Source organism: Equus quagga, chromosome 18, assembly GCF_021613505.1.
Source record: "Equus quagga isolate Etosha38 chromosome 18, UCLA_HA_Equagga_1.0, whole genome shotgun sequence".
NCBI classification, from domain to species: domain Eukaryota; kingdom Metazoa; phylum Chordata; class Mammalia; order Perissodactyla; family Equidae; genus Equus; species Equus quagga.
In genome coordinates this window covers 13,915,312-13,931,528 of record NC_060284.1, presented here as the reverse complement: position 1 = coordinate 13,931,528, position 16,217 = coordinate 13,915,312, and the positions used below count along the sequence as shown (strand labels likewise).

The window sequence follows — 16,217 nt, the reverse complement described above, 5'->3', positions numbered from 1 at the left end:
ACTACAGTATAGTGTAAACATAACTTTTATATGCATTGGGAAAATGAAAAATTTGTGTGACTTGCTTTATTGCATTATTCACTTCATTGCTGTGGTCGGGGATCCAACCCACAATACCTCTGACATATGCCTGTACAATAGCATGGAAGATTAGTGGTTAGGTTGACCAGAGTTAGTGTTCTAAGGTCCTTGAATTATCTGGAAGGAAGATAAAGATATTAATTAACCTAAGACTATGGTAAATACGCATGTTAAAATTTCAAGAATGACATTAAAAGAATAGAAATCAAGAGTTTAATTTCCAAACTCATATAGGTTAAAAAATGAAATAATGGGGACTGAAAACAGCCCTGAAACTCTGTCAATCCAGAGGAAGGGGGAAAATGGGAGGGAAAAAAAAGCATAAAAAAGAAACAAATACAATGTTTAAATGAGATTAAAAAAGATCAACCCTCCAATATCTTGACAATATATAGCAAAAAATCACAATAAATGTAAATGAATTAAGCTTAACTCTTAAAAGACAATAATCGTGAGTTTAGACTGAAAAGTCCAACTATGTGCTATTAGTATAGGACATACACAATATATTACTCTTAATATCAGATGAATGGGGCCCCTGATCTGGGCCTTATATTTCAGAATCTTGCTACTCAAAATGTGGTTCCCAGACCAATAGCAGCAGCATCATGAGGTGCCTGTTAGAAATGCAGATTCTCATTTCTATATAAGTCCTATAAGGAGGACTGCTGAAGAGGTGCAGTAGATCACAAACAAACACACAAATTATATTAAAGACATACTGACATGTCTGCCATTCTGTCACAGCATCATCCACAACTGTAAACATCCATTCTCGTCTAACAGCATTCAGGCCCCAGAAAAAGTGCTTCTCCACATTTGTTTCCCTCTATCCTTAAAACAAAAGGCCACCGTGTTCAAATGCCATGAAGATTCATGAGTTGCACTGTTGCTAGGATGGAGCTGGTCACTGCTTGAGAGTGTGTATTGGGCGAGGGGAGTAGAATAAGAATTTAAGATTGTGAAAAATAGAGCATAGGAAAAAGAATCTCGGGGGTGTGGGGAATCTTAAAAAGACAAATAGAAAATCTTCTAAGAGGTAGTCTGCCTACATTTAAAAAAATTGGACATAATGCAAATCAGAAGACTTCTGTCAAGCATTACCCACATAAAATTCTCAAGCATGATACTACACATTTTTTATTGAATGAAGATTTAATTATTGAGCAAACAATAAAGTGACCAAGAGAATTATTCTGACCAAATCCATAACTTCAATAGTTCAGATGAAACCTTTGAAATTTGAAAATCTTTTCTAAATAAAGACATAATTACTGATTAAAGCAATTAGGATGTATGTGGGCCTCCGTTTGTACTCTTGCTTCAGGTTCTGCAAATTTTAGGGGCAGGTCTGGGGTCTGGACATACATAAAACAGAAGTACACAGCAAGACTGAAAATTACAGGCTGGAAAAAGATAGAAAAGGCAAATGCTAACCAAAGGAAATCTTAATGGCTATTTTAATAACAGCAAAACAAAAACAAAACAGGCTTAAAATCATATGTACTTTTTAAAAAACATATCCTCACATTTAGGTTTAAAAAGTAGAGAATGCAATGGAAAAAATTGGCAGAAATAAACTGAAATTATATCTTACACCAAAGTGGTAGGATTTGGAAACATTTCTCCTCTCCTATTTTTCAAAATGTTTACATTATTTTTAGACAAAGAAATACAAGTGCAGTTAATGCCTTCTCTTCTCCTCTTTATATGCTTTTACTTTTATTTATATTTTTTTGCATGGAAGTGGGAATAGCTAGCGGTAGGGTGGCTTCCACAGTCTTGAGGCGATGGGAGCTGGAGACTCAGGCACTGTCATGGAATGGAAAAGGAGGGAAAACGGAGGGTGGTACTTCAAAAAACGGGCAAGAATGCTGATGTTCATTGCACCATTATTCCCAATGCCCAAAAGGTAGAAACAACCAAGTGTCCATCAAAAGATGAGTGGATCTACAAAAGGTGGTATATCTATACAATGAAATATTATTAAGCCATAAAAAGGAACAAAGTTCTGATACATGCTAGAACATGGATGAGCCTTAAAAACACTATGCTAAGTGAAACATCAGACATAAAGGGACAAATACTGAATGACTCTACTTTATGAAATATCTAGAATAGGCAAATTCATTGAAAAATTTTGGAAATAGTGATTATGGTTGACATCACTGTGAAAGTAGTTAATGCCACTGAATTGTACACTTAAGAATGCTTAAAATGTCAAATTTTATGCTATGTATGTGTCATCATAATAAAAACACTGTAAAAACTGGATGGGAAGGATTTAGTGTGACTTCAGTCTAGAGGACGAATGAGAGAGCTCAGGCAACAAAACAAAGAACTGATAGAGAGCTCGTTGGCAAAGCTCTCATGTTCCCTTTACTTGGAAGCCACCGACCAAGATGTATAAAATATATCTCTTGCCAGTTGGCCGTCACGGGAAAAGCAGGCCCTGATGTCTCTAATGACAGAATGATTCCACCCAAGGACTGGAAGAATAACAGGGAGTTCTGAGATTATGCCAAGATGTCTCTAATGACAGAGTGATTCCACCCAAGGACTGGAAGAATAACAGGGAGTTCTGAGATTATGCCAAAGTCAAGAAATAACATTTATCACACATTTGAAAAATGTAAAAAATAAAGAGTAGCTCAAGAGATATCATCAAGCACAAAAAAAAAGTCAAGAAGAACAGTCACAGAATGAAATAGGTTGGGTTAGAATAAGATAAAGGAGTTAAAATGTTTTATAAAACTAGAAGATGAAAAAGAAATACAGAAAAGTTTGCTAATTAAGAAGAAGGTGATAATTATAATGATTTGCACTGTAAAATTTCTTTTTAGGAAAGACAGTTATGTCAAATTAAACCTGTACTAGATAGAGACAGGGAATGAAATCCCAGAGTGGAAGCCTAGAAAATAAATGCAGCTGTGAGTCATACGTCTGGAAATCTTCAGTGACTATGAAGACGGCGATCATTTTTAACGTGTGCTGGAAGCCTATATGAGTTTGCCATTGGCTATGCCCCCAAAATAGCTACTGATGGGTTGGAGGGAATTTAGAGAAAAGTGACAAGAAGGATTAAGGGGCTACTGGGAATGATTCACAAATTGAAAAATTCTGGAACACACTCTTTAGCTGAGCAAATGATCGAGGGATGAAAGGGAGGGAAGGAAGCATTGTTGCAATTGAAAAGTTCGGCGGTGGGGCGTGGGGGTGCTGTAAACAACAGGAAGAAAAGGGTGTTTTGAGCTAGGAGAAGATGTATGCATTAGTAAGTGGAGAATTTAACACAAATATCAAGACTTACTTCCTATTTCAACTCTAATTGGAATATATTTTGCTATTTTGAATATTTAAGCTACTAAACAAGATAAATGTTTAGACCTAGAATCTAAAAGTATAGCTCATGTACTCCTTTATACCACTGATCACATCATACTGATAAAACAATATACTCATAGATCCCACATACCCAACATATATGAATAAAAAAGGGGAAGGAAGTACATTAAAATGTCACATATGCACACATCTGATATGTATAAAAAATCTATAAGGAAATACATTAAATTATTAACCATAATTATGTCTTGGCATTAGATTTACGAATAACTGTTATTTTCTTCCTTTTACCTTTTGCCATTTTGAGAAGACCATGAGTACACAGTCGCGGGTTGCTTGAAAGATGGGAGTGCATTCTGAGAAATACATCATTGGGCGATTTCACTGTTGTGCGAACATCATAGAGTGTACTTACACAAACCTAGATGGTATAGCCTACTACACACCTAGGCTACAGGCACTAATCTTATGACACCACTGTTATACATGCGGTCTGTCCTTGACTGAAACGTTGTTATCTGGCACATGACTGTATAAGCATTTACAACTGGGTGGGGTGTTAAGTTTGTTTTTCAGAACTAACACTCTGGCTCTCTTCTCTCTTACTTCTTTTTCAACATGCTGTAGTGGGGATGATGCTGAGGAAGCTTTTCCCAGATAGAAGGTATTCCATGCTCTCAAATATGGTTATGGGCACAGATTGCACAAAATACTACGGAGTTTTGGTGTTCACAGGTTGGCAGAATACCCTGGAAGGTACATAAAATAAAGTCTGGCCCCTTTCCATCCTTCAAAACTTCTAAAGGCTAAGACACCATCAGCATGCTCTGCGGTCCCATTAAGAATGGCCCTTTATCAAACAGCACATCAAATCACATTCAAATGTAATAATGTCAAAAAACTGTGACCCCTTCATAGACACTGCAGGGTCCATGAAAAGCTACCCTTACTTGCCTTTCCTGAACCCAGTCAGCATTTCAAGTCTGAGCAGCCAGAAAGAGAGCCCTTCTGATAACATGGAAGAAGCAACTGGTGTTACTTCTCTCTGGTCCTTATTTTCGGTCCTGGGTCCAGTTAGCTCATCTTTACAATTCATTACAGCAGGCTCATTCAGTCAGGATACTCTGTGCCCTATGACAGCTTTCTCCGACTTCTATTTCTGAACCTTTGGATTAAAACCGCATAACATTTCAAACTGAGCCAAAAACCCACACAGAGTTGTTAATAAGCGTAATGGGCATAACTCTTCAGGGGATTAGTGCTGGCCAGAGCATCAAGGCCAAGCTGCGTTCGGTCTGGCTGTGGCATCAGTAGTAGGGAACACACACAAATTTCTACAATCCCCCTTCCCATTTCCACATTCTGGAATACAAGCAGAATGGCTTTACTTCCTGCACGTTGATTGTTCAAAGCTTAAAACAAGCAGAATAAAAATGAAATGAACCAGCTTTATGATTTGCAGTACAGAGTGGAAGCAGCTACCACTTCAGGTAATGCAAGACAACTGAGAAAGCCCTGACAGCAGCCTGGCAGGTGTGACATTGCCGAGTAACTCCAAATATGGGCCCCATAAAACCAGAGTTCATTCAGATATACATTGTTTTGTTCCCAAGCAAATGCTTTTGAATGAGTTAGGAATCAGACTCCCTCTTGACAAGTTTCACATTACTTTATGGCCAATTTCCTTCCAATGCAAGGGAAACAGAAACTTTACTTTTCTTAGAAGTTGCTAACAAACTTAAGTGATTTAAAAGAATGATAATTGCTCTGTCTATAACTCTGGGAAAGGAAAGAAAAGGAAACCACTCGCCACCTCGTACTTCCAACAGATCTATACCTGGTAAGATTTATTATCCAACAAAGTCCCCCTTGACAAGGTTATTCTAGAATAAAGTCGCCCCCAGTAGAACTGTTACACAATAAAGTCTCTTTCAGCACATTTATTCACACCCCACGGCTCTGCTGCAGGTGGAGGGTTTAATTCCTGTCGTTGCCAGTAAGCACGATAGTCTCCACAAACAGCTTGCTTCTGCCTTAACCATAACACCATTGATTTGCTCAAGTCAGTGTGTGGTATCCAGACGCACAGCAAGGTTCAGAATTAGACAAAGTTGAAGCGCCATCTGGGATCATCTTCAAACTCTCTTCGCTAAGTACTGAGAGGCAATCTTGAACCACAAACCTTCTGCTGTTTGAGGCTGCATTCAGACTGCCTGCACCAACGCAGCGGGATGGGCGGTCACAGAAACTTAGGGCAGACAGACAGCTTAGATCTCTATGCTCTGGCCACTGGTGTCACACACTCAGATCATATCAACAGTCTGCTAACTGGTCCCTCTTCCTACAACCTAGGACTGCTGTGACTTTGCCACTTTGAAGTCGTGGTGACCCACTGAAATACATATCTGTTGGAGTTACTCATCTAATTTACCCTTTAAAAACTTCCTCAAAACTTTTAGGATAAAATCAAATCTCTGTAGCATGTAAATATTTCTATACAAATCTGCACTGTAATTTCACGTCTGTTTAGCTGCCTCTCTCAACAGATGTAAGTTTTGTGGCGTCAGGGATCATACCTTATTCACTGTTGGCTCCTGGGTCCTGAACACAATGCCAAGTGTATGGTGGGTACAGAATACTACTTGATGAATGAGGCAATGAATGAATCTAGTTGAATTTTCTCTTCTACAGACTAGCTCAGGCCTAGAAGTTACATGATTTGCCAAAGAGCTCACAACAAGTACAAAGCTTGGGCATGTCCCTCTGCCTCCCATGACAACATACTGTCCTCAGATATGGGCATTCATGTATCTCAACATCTGGTCTACTACTCTGGAAAGGTCAACAGATGCCACACTATATTTAAAGGGGAACCAGATTAAAGATGTGAATGCCACTTACGTGCAGTCCTTCTTATCATTTCTGTCCCCTACTTATCATTTCTGTCATTCCTATGATGAGTAAGTCTGTTAGACAGGCTTGTTCCAACCTCTTACTATTACATCTAATTACAACAGGACTCTGTTCACCTAACGTTCAACAAACATTTACTGAGTTTCAACATGCATGACTTTCAGGCTCTGGAGAGACCAGGACGGATAAGCTATGTTCCTGGCCTCAAGAAGGTAAGTCTAGTCAGGGAGACAAACACGCAGACAAATAATCGCAATACTGTATGATTAGTTGCATGTACAAAATACAGAGAATATTTCAGCACTTACCAAGGTATAGCAATTAGAATATGTATTTCCCCCACTGTGATTTTCCTCTGGGGAGGGACTAGATCCTTTTCTCATTCCCTCTCCTGTGTCTAACACAGAGTAGTACTCGCCAATGTGTAATTGATTGACCATACATAGCTGGCCTAAGAGAATGTGGGATCGACTCTGCACAGAGGTTGTATCTGGGAAAACTTTAGAAAGGAGATGCTTGAGCTGGATCTTAGTGAATGATTAGTTCCCTACCTGGTGGATAAAAGGAGAAAGGGTATTCCTTGCTGGAGGAAAGGCAGGGAAGTGTGAAACAGCAAGCTGTATTCCCAGGGTGTAGGGAGCCTGGGCTGCTGGGAGCTGTGGGAGGTGAGGTTGGAGAAGTAGGCCTCACAGACGCTGTGGGGCCTTGCAAGCCTCCCTAAGGAGTCTGAGCTTGATCCTCCAGGCAATGGGAAGCCATTGGAGGCAAGCAAGCAACATGAGCAGATCTGTAAATTAGAAACACAATAATGCAGTTCAGTCAGTGAAGTCCCATACGTGCAATTAATTTCCAGAATATGCTTTCTTACAAAAAAATGTTTTAACAATGCATTTCAGTCTGCCAAAGTATCCTCAGACTCTGTGAGGTTCCCAGGAACACTATGGATGCCTCCTTAGCCATTAAAAGAGAACATAATAAAAAACTTTCCTTCTCATACCGAGCTACAACAACTATCAAGGTTAATTGTCCCCTGCTATAGGTAAAATGGTTCTTTTTTGTCTAAAGTAGTTCTATCCCAAAGTACTACACCTCAGAATTTAGTAAGAGCCAATGGTTACTTGCAAAATGGCAGTTCTTCAAACTCTTGGTTAACTGAGTCTCCTGATGATGTTTTCTCCCCCACTGTGGAGAAGGTAATTCAGCTAAATGAGTGGTCTGCTCATGACATTTTCTGCAAATAATTAAACACGACACTCGTTTTGGCTTGGTTTACTTTTTAAAGGCAAAATCCACTCTGATTTGCAAATTGTTCCAATTACCTTGGTACCATGCATTTCATACAGCCCTTAGAGTGCCCATTGCTAAGTCAGCGGTTGGTGGAAGCTCTTTGTAACTATCCAGAGGCATATTCTCATATTCATCTCAGAATAATAAGATGTTTAAATATTTATTTCTTTCCAATAACTGGGTAGGCCTAGGCTCTTCATTTTAATAAATTCTGTCCAAATAACGTTGAATCACTGCTTGGAATATATTGGCACTGAATTTCCCTGATGGTAATGATACTCACATCGGAGATGCACATTTTAGCCCAGCTCTGCCACTAACCTGTGACTTCGGGCAAATCACACGACCACTTGTGAATTCCCTTTGATAATTTTTAAGTTTTGCTCCTAGCTCTAAAATTCCGAGTATGTTTTAAGAGATCTGATTAGTACAAGAACATAGAAATGAAATAGTTACAGAACTACAAATTGAGGCAGGCGAAATTGATATTTATGACGTGTAGCTATTCCTTTTCAGTGACTCCAAATGGTCAGAAACTCTTGAGGCAGGTTTATTTTAGAAGAAATTTAAAATCTTTATATAAGTATACTCATTTATTCAACAAATATTTATTGAATACTCATTATATACTGTACATTATGTTAAAGGTTGAGAATATAATGAGAAAAAAGAGAAAAAAATCCCCAGTCTCCAGGAGCTGACTGTCAAGCAGGGAAGGCAGACAATTTTAGACAAGAAATAACAATAAACCGGAATAAGTATTATCATGGGACCCTGGCTATGAAGATAACACATACAGCACACATCTAACCTGGGCTACAAGTTAGGGAAGGCTTCTCTATGATATGCCATCTAAACTGAGAATATGTGTGCCTGAGACTTTTATTTGGGAACTATATTGAACAGAACATGCAATAAAAACATATGTCCCAGGCCCAGACTAAGAGTTTAAGATTAAAAAAGCTTGTGAAGAAGAATCTGAGTACATCTCATAAATGTCCTCACTCTCAAGTTTTTGTCAATTACTTGATCATAAATTTACTGACTCCCAAAGGAATTCTCTTGAATCAGGTTCACAAAGCATGGGTAATAATATTATTATTTAAGAAGCAACCATCCTTTGTCTTTTTATACTTAAGATCCTTCACAGCTGCTCAGAGTGTGTAACAGGTGTATAGGAGGTTTTGGAATGATTTGTTGATTAATGAGGAGTCTTAACTTTTCAAACCCTTTTCTCTTCTTTAATCTCCCTTTATCCCAGCAACAGGACAGGAATTACATTGCACCACCACTTGACCCTAGAGATTATGGAAAGTCCACGCTATGACAGATGTCATGTTTCCAGGACAGATCTGACTGCAAATATTCTGTCTTATGGCCAACACAATTATATTCAAATTCATCGTCCCGCCAGTTACGAGACCTGATTTGGAAACTCTGGTCACCATATGTTACAGAGACAGTTGCACAGGGTAACGGGGTTAGCTCCCTTCAAGGGTCCAGGACACCCCGTGCCATGTCAAAGGAAAATCACGAAGAGGTCGAATATTGTGAATGTAAAATCAGTCCACTTTGAAGGTGTTTTGATATCCAAGTTGTTCACTAATTATTCATGGCATGTAGTATATATAATATATATACACACACATATATATTAAAAAGAGCTAATATGTAATGGAATTTTAGTTTGAAACTTTTATAACTTCTAAGATAATAATAATATTTAACTTAGCTTACAGATGGGAAAGATCACAGAAATTGTCACCTTTTTAGTGTCAGTGCCTTGATTTACTGTTTCCTGGTTTCACATTGGTATTCAGCACTTGCTTTATTATTTAACCTTTCTTGCGTCTTTGTCTTTTTCTCTGTGATTAGATCAAAGGATCTTTGAGGGTAGCAACTGTGTTCTTCCATCAGAATACCCATTTTGGCAACCATAAAGCCTTCAATGAATACTTACTAAGGGCTACGAGTAGTTCAAAAACCCAGAAATAAATTAGCTATGGAACTACGCATCGTGATGATTAAAAGTGTTTCAAATGATGATTCTCAAACTTGAACGTGCACAAGAATTGTGAGGGAAGCCTGTTAAAATGTAGATTCCTAAATGTCACTCCCAAAGAGCCTTATGTTTCAAATCATTTCCTAGTCTTCCTTCCCATTATTATTAGGAGGAGCAGCAGTGAACCACCTTTAGGGAAGATGAGCCACACCAGGGCATTGTGACTGCAGTGACAATCTTGTTGAGAAAGGACTTGACATAAGGTGAAGTAGCTCTGTCCTTCCCACTCCCCGCCACGGCCACACACCTTGCTTTCTTCTTTCCTTCAGTAAACACTTATTGTGTGCCCACTAAGTGCCACATTATGTTCTAGGGCCTGGAGTTAAACTGGTCAACAAGACACACAAATACTTTGCTATGACAGCGCTTAGATTCTACCTTGGGGGAGGGCAGACAATAGACAAGTAAACTTTAAGATTATTTCACATATTGTTAAAGATTATAAGGAACACAAAACAGGCTGATATGATAGAGAATGACTGTTGAGGAGAGGACTATTTAAAGCGTGTGGTCCACAAGAAGATGACGTGATCTGAGGAAAGAATAACCAGAAGGAATCAACCATGCAAAAGATCTTGGGCAAGAGCTTTCTAGGCAGAGGGAAGAGCAAGTACAAAGGTCCTGAGGCAGAATGAGTGATCAAGGATCAGCAAGGAGGCCAGAATGGCTGGAACCTGAGGGAGAGCCAGGTCAGACTCATCTACCAGGTGCGGTCTGGGCTTTGGCACGGAGGTCTCTTGGGATTACTCCTGTGGGAAACTGAAGAAATACTCTTGGCTCTCAGAATTAAGGAAAGATAAATAGTTAATAAATGTTATATGAATACTTCTCCTGTTAAAGGCAACCATGTTATTGCAGCTCCTCACCCATGAAAAGGAGTTCATTTCATGATTCCTTTTGGTTGATGCTTTGTGATAACAGGGTGTCATCATTGGCAGATCACATCTTGCGATACTTAGCACTGAAAATCAGTGCACTTGGAACTTCTTTGAGACCCAAATTATTTATCATTCGTGTGACGCATCAAATATTATAAAATGAGGTCTAATAAATGGTGTAAACTTCTATTTGGGAATTTATATGCTTCTCCAAAGGAAGAAAACTTACGTTATAATTTCAAAGTAAGTTATATGGCATATGCCCTTTTTTCTGGTTTTGAATTATTTTTCAACTCTTGCATTAACTCCAACTGGATATCTACCAATTAATAGTAACAGTACTATTACCTCTAAGCAGTTTTATTTTGTCTGAATGACTGAGTACTTACGGAAGGAAAGAACCAAGGACAAGCATGTTAGTAGTATGTGTAAAATCCATTCCTAAAGCCTACTAGTGAAGCGAGGAGATGGCAGCTCAGCCTCAGACCCCACTGATCAGGGCTCTTTCATAAGCCATCTCAGAAAAGGGCAGCCCAGGTGACAAGTGGGCTTTCTGTGATAAGGGCTCCTGTCCACTGAAAATGGGAATCGGCTCAGTTTCATTTCACAGGGTCCACCAGATGGCAAATGACTTTATCTACACAGACCAGATCCAGACTGGAAAGAGAATGGTGCTTCCATGCCCCCCTTCTGCTCTGCTAGGAGAACTTGGAGCTTTCCTCTGAGGGTTCCTTGATTTAGTGTGGCTTTCAGTTTGGTTATAGATTGTGCTGCAGTTCTAAATGCAGAAGGTTTCCCACAGCCATGAAAATCAGCTTCTTTGCATGTGTCTGGCCGATCTGGTTAGAAATCAATGACTTCCAAAAACAGGGACCAGGAAAGTAATGGCAAGATACAGACACAGCAGGTGTGGTGACACTTGTGTAACAAGATGGAAATGAATCGGCCAAACATTTGTGGGAAAAGGTCTGGGGAAAGGGACTGGGAATGAAGAGAAAGAATCCATGGAACAGAAAATGAAATGCCTTCATTATCACAAGAAACTCCAAGTAGCCTTCACTTAGTTATACTGGAATTACAATTTCAGCTCACATCGTTTGTGAAAGGAAGTAGGGAATCTGACCATGGAAAGTGATATTTTAAGCTTCAACACATATTGCTCATCACTGCCTTGACTTGCAGCATGTCTTTCAACAAAAGCACATGGTGATTTAATCTCAACAGTAATTCAGTCTGCAGCCATATGAGACAAGACTATTGTTGCAGACAGGCTGTAATTTGTGAAATTCAGGTGCTGGGGATTAGGACCACCTGTTGAATTTAATCTTGGAGTTATAATGTTAATGCCATCATGTAACTGAACATAAACACTACATATTTATCAGACTTTGAGACCTCCAGCCATGGAGATGTGAACATTTTCCTAAACGGTATCAGTAACTCTCTCCAGATTCTGTAAATGAATGGCAAATAAAAAGTCTGGTGGAATTCTGATTCAATATGCAGCAGCGTATGGCTTGGTGGTCATCACATTCAGCACATCCTATAATTTTTCTAAGGCCTGATGTGAGAGTGAAAAAAACGAAGCAATCAGAGTATCATCTGGCAACATAATAAGAATAGAAAAGCTTTCATTTCTTACACTCCCCTGTGTTAACTGGAAAAAAAATTCCTAGTAATGTTCTAACAAATGATTTCCACCTCCGCTTAAGCGAGACGACAGGAAGATCCCAGACAAACCTAATTAAACAGCAACTTTTGAAGAAGACAAACATTTCACACAGGCACCTTCAGGTGGCCGTCAGAAATGGAACTCTGCCCAGCTAAATAGTAGGAATAAAGATACTGTGAGCAGAAGTTTACATTCGGTTCATGGGGACAGTTGGAATAATGCCTAGAGAGGAGGCATAGATTTTAAGATCTGCATTTGGTCCTTTGCTTGGGCTGGGTAAACTCTGTTGAACCCTTTGGGTATGGAATTTTGTGAGATGTTGGTTTTCTATGAAAGAGTTTCATTAGTATTAATTATTTGCAAAGATCTTCCTTTATAGTCCTCTGCTAAGAATTCCAAGGACATTCACACATATTTCTCATTCACATAACACTTCACAGTTTATAAAACCCTTTTACTACAGATTATCTCAATTTCTCATAAGGAGTTTCAACACTCCTTCCAAAAAAAGAGCTGATCTTCATTTTAATGAAATGAGGCTCTGATACACTGAAAATGGAATCCAATATATTTGTGTGAATAAACAGTTTTGAAAACAAACATGAGGACATCATTTCTCCTTAGGCTGTCAATATTCTTAGCCCATGTCTGTTCAGCAGGAGAACACAGGAGGGGAATTATTAGGAATATCTTCCCAGAGGCAGATCAAAACTTGCAGCAAATTTACCTTTTGACACCGCTATTAATCAAAGCTTCACAAGTACTAGATAGCCATTTCTATTACACAGTGGCCATGAAAATCCACTGAGCTCAATAGATTCATCATATACCAGTTACACCTAAACACTACATCCATCCCTAGTCAGAAGCTGATGCCTCAACTTTCCCAGGACTCCAGCCCTTATCGGCTGCTTGCACATGCAGATACAAAGTATGTAATCAATCAACAACCTAGAAAACCCAAGCTGTAATTGTAACAGCGATGGCCCTCTCTATTTTTGATTTTAAGAGTCGGTAGACTTAAGAGCCCCCTGCCCATCACTTCATAATGAAATCTCTCCCTCTTTTCTGCTTCCCTGAATTCTTCCCAGTGTAAGTTCTACCTTTTCAAAGAAACTTTCCTTGATCCTCCCAGAGCAGTGATCTTTCTCATCTCTGCACCCCAAGAATACTGTTTATACGTAGTACTTCCTATACATACATCTATCAGTCTATCTATCTATCTATCTATCTATCTATCTATCTATCTATCAATCATCTATCTGTTCACTCACATTTCATAGGACGTTATTTTTTCCCCCACAGGCATTCAAAGATCCCTAAAGCCTCCGTGCTGCCTTAGATTCTTCTGTACCCTCCAAAGTCCTTAGCATTATGCACTGCACAAGTGAGTGGATATATTTTGATTGCCACTTAAAAAAAAGTTCGACTTTTTCTAACACAGTAAAAGCAATCTTTTCACACAAAAGGAACACCTGCTAAATATTACTTTGGTTCACAGCTATAATCTAGTAACGTAAAACGCAGAATAGTTGAGTGGTTTCAAGAAATCCTCCAGCTTTATAGAGCAGATACAGAGTAGGATTGTGTTTTAATAAAAATATATTAGCAGCTTCAAATAATGGGGAATACATTTAAACTGTATTAAAATATCTTTTCAGAAATCGGGAAACTTGATTAGGATTTTCCCAGAGGCTTCACACACTGAAACCAGAGATTTATTATTCCAGGGAAAGGAGGCTCAATTTAAAAAAATTCACCTTATTAATTATTAGCCAAGCCATGCGGCGGCTTCCTGGAAGGCAGGGGAAAACAGGCCCTCAACGAGGAGTTTCAAGCCACTGGAAGCTGAGTTTGTCCCTCAAGCCTTCCGCGCCTGCCTGGGCATCCCTCTCCAGGGCTGTGCTAATTCTGCCCCGAGCAATCCGAAGAAGAGATCAGAAGGGACTCTGAGCCTGAGCGGTGGCCGCGGACTGGTTGCTGCTCACGCTCCGGTTCGCGGCGGGAGGAACGCTCGGGCTGGTACCCGCGCCATGCCGGGTCTCCTCCCATCAGGGCACGACTTGGCGGCCAAACCCGAGGCTTCGGGAACCCAGCACCCACCAGCAACTGCAGTTCTGGGGACCAGAGGATTCTAGTTCCAGGGCCGGTTCCTGTTAGGAAATTAGGCTTTGGGATCCACTCATCTCATCTCTATTCCCTGAAAAACTTTGCATCTTTCTCCAAATTGGAATTCATACCAAGAAGGAACTATCCCATCCCACCCCAGCGAGTCCACTCCCACTTCCAGCCTCCGAATGGCACCTACTCACGGCGCCCCCCAGCCCCGGGAAAGGGGGCAGGCTTAGGTGTGCGGGATCCCTAGGCTGGGTGGCGTGCGGGCTGGCGAGCGAGCTGTCACCTTGTGATCCGCCACGCCAAGGTATCCATCCAGGGGTCGCGGTACCGCGGGGACCCCGGGGCGCGATGAGGGGCTGCTCCTCGCCGACGGCTGCGCGCTGCCGGTCGCGGTTGCCTGATGCTGCTGCTGCTGCGGGGGCCGCTCCTTCTGGCCGCCGAGGCTGCTGTACACGAGCAACAAGCTGGTGCACATGGTGGTGAGCGCTAAACACACTGCCAGACCATGGCGCTGCGGGCGGGCGGGAGAGAGCAGAGAAAAGCCGCTGAGGGCCGACCCCGGAGGAGCGCGCCCGGCGGGGACACCAGTGAGACGCTCACACGGGCGGGGGGCTCCGGGATGGATGGCCTGGGTCCTAGCCCCAGCCGCGCGCAGCCAGGGCAGAGGAGGCACAGTCCCCGCGCGTACGGCAGTGGATACTCCCGGCTCGTAGCTGCTCTCGGCCGACGCCACCTCCCAGATCTCTCGGCAGAGGGCAGGTGGTGCGTCGTCGCGCCCAGCCACCGGAGGGAGAGCGCGCCCAGGGGTGGGCTCGCACTTTGGGGAGGGGGCCCTTTTTCTCAGCTGGAATCTCTAGCCGTTGCACCCTCTCCTTTCTGGACCCCTGGGGCTCTACCTCGGCAATCCTTGCAAGTTTGAAATCCGACAAGGACACCAAGAAAGTCTGCAAAGGTCCTCCCTCCCCGCCCCTCTTAGTTTTTGCCAGGGTGTTGCTTTGGGGCATCCCCCACCCCCGAGCAAGGCGCCCACCCTTCCGCCGCTTCTCCAGCTCTCGGCTGGATGGCCCCTCGCCCCAGGAGCCGAGGCAACCCGAGTTCCCATCCTGGCTCTGGGATTCCGAGCCAGGCAGAACCGGGGACTCGGGAGGGGACGCGGAGCAGGTGGAAAGTTGTCCCTTTGTAACAGGCGACCTGGCGGCGCAGGGTTAGGAGCCCCTTGAGCTCTCGCCTGCACCCCGGGGGCGCTGAGCCCGGGGGTCCCCGCTCTGCCCAGAGGAGTTGCAACAAATGACTCACCATCAGGGTCTTCATTTTGGGCACCTCTTTTGTGCGGAATCCTCAGGCACACGCGTCCGGGGCCACTTTTTCTTGGAGGGTTTCCATGGCGGGCGACGGGGCGGGGGCGGCTCTGATTATCGCCCGGCTGCCAGCGGCGGCTGAGTGGGTCGGGGAGCCGCGGGACCCGGGAAGCGCCGCTGTTGCAGAGATTAGAGACAGAATTAAAACTGAGCCGGACCCTCGTAGTCTCTCAGTGATCTACACAACTGCCGCCTGCCGCCGCCTGCTGGGTCCTAAAGCTCTCTGCATCCCCGTCTCCCGCCCCCAAATAATCATCTTTGCTGCCGAGTGGAATTTCTGGGGCGAGAGAGTTAACCGTGCAGTATACTCACCTCTTGGTCCGAGGGCTTATTTATCTTTTATGAAGTCCTCAAGCAAAAAGGAAAGAGAACGCAACTGGATTCCGAACACAAGAGCCATTTGAAAATCTGCAAACTAAATTTTCTGTCTTGTAATTTTGATAAAAACTCATCAACAGTCCAAATGTCAAAGGCTCTATTTATGGCATTTGCATTCATGTTCA

The 16,217-nt window shown here is 42.0% G+C and overlaps 1 protein-coding gene across 1 annotated transcript in view; it reads right to left on the bottom strand.

Moving 5' to 3' along the window:
* ST6GALNAC5 (ST6 N-acetylgalactosaminide alpha-2,6-sialyltransferase 5) overlaps positions 1–15,856 on the bottom strand; it is a 153,993-nt gene extending 138,137 nt beyond the window's left edge. The window contains exons 1-2 of the mRNA XM_046645790.1: positions 15,653–15,856; positions 14,640–14,867 (exon numbers count right to left, since the gene is read on the bottom strand). Coding sequence (XP_046501746.1) covers positions 14,640–14,867; positions 15,653–15,667 — 243 coding nt within the window. The 5' untranslated portion in view covers positions 15,668–15,856. The remainder of the gene's footprint in view (positions 1–14,639; positions 14,868–15,652) is intronic.
* Positions 15,857–16,217: the final 361 nt, after the last annotated feature.